At 63.3% G+C, this 681-nt stretch overlaps 1 protein-coding gene across 1 annotated transcript in view; it reads right to left on the bottom strand.

Annotated features, from left to right (window-relative positions):
• GNA15 (G protein subunit alpha 15) overlaps nt 1-150 on the bottom strand; it is a gene marked incomplete at both ends in the record, with an annotated part of 10367 nt that extends 10217 nt beyond the window's left edge. Inside the window, one exon of the mRNA XM_021708705.1 lies at nt 1-150. This exon is cut by the window's left edge and continues 4 nt beyond it. Coding sequence (XP_021564380.1) covers nt 1-150 — 150 coding nt within the window.
• Nucleotides 151-681: the final 531 nt, after the last annotated feature.

Raw genomic sequence — 681 nt, 5'->3', positions numbered from 1 at the left:
GGCCGAGTCGAGCAGGTGAAACTCACGCCGGCGCTCGTAGCAGGCCCGGATGCCGCTGTCCCTCCACAGCCACTGCATGGCCACGGCGTGGCGCTTCTCGAACGTGGTCACTTTGTAGGGGTCCTGGCTCATGACCAGGCTGGCGTGGTGCTGAGGAGGGGGCTGGGCCAGTCAGGCAGCCTGTCCCGGGGGCCGCCCCTGCACCCCGCAAGCCCCCGCCTGTCCCAGGGCACCGCCCCTGCCCATCCACCCTCCTCTCCCGGGGCTGCCTGACCACCGACGGCTCCCTCTTCTGTCTTCCATCGCAGGCCACGGCACGGGCTGGGCGACCGGGGCCCAGAGCAGTGAAGCCCTCTGCCTCGTGCGTGGGAATAAAGCAAATGTGAGTCCCTCGAAACTCTTATTTTTTTTGAGAAAGCAGGATTTATTGAGAAGACAGAAAAGCTCCCACAGTGGGCGGGGACCCGAAGATCCTTGAAACTCTCAAAAGACAGGAGACTTCCCTGCTGAGACGAGGCGTGAGACAAGGATGCCTGTCCTCGCTATTTTTTATTTAGAGTCAGAGTCTCACCCCGTCGCCCAGGCTGGAGTGCAGGGGCACGCTCACGGCCACCGCAGCCTCGACTTCCTGGGCTCGGGCGATCCTCTCGCCTCAGCCTCCCGAGAAGCTGGAACTACAGC

This window comes from Carlito syrichta, unplaced genomic scaffold, assembly GCF_000164805.1.
Source record: "Carlito syrichta isolate Samal-C Ts95f unplaced genomic scaffold, Tarsius_syrichta-2.0.1 Scaffold143871, whole genome shotgun sequence".
Lineage (NCBI taxonomy): Eukaryota > Metazoa > Chordata > Mammalia > Primates > Tarsiidae > Carlito > Carlito syrichta.
The sequence above is the reverse complement of the archived record's forward strand: the minus strand, read 5'-3'. Positions and strand labels throughout refer to the sequence as shown.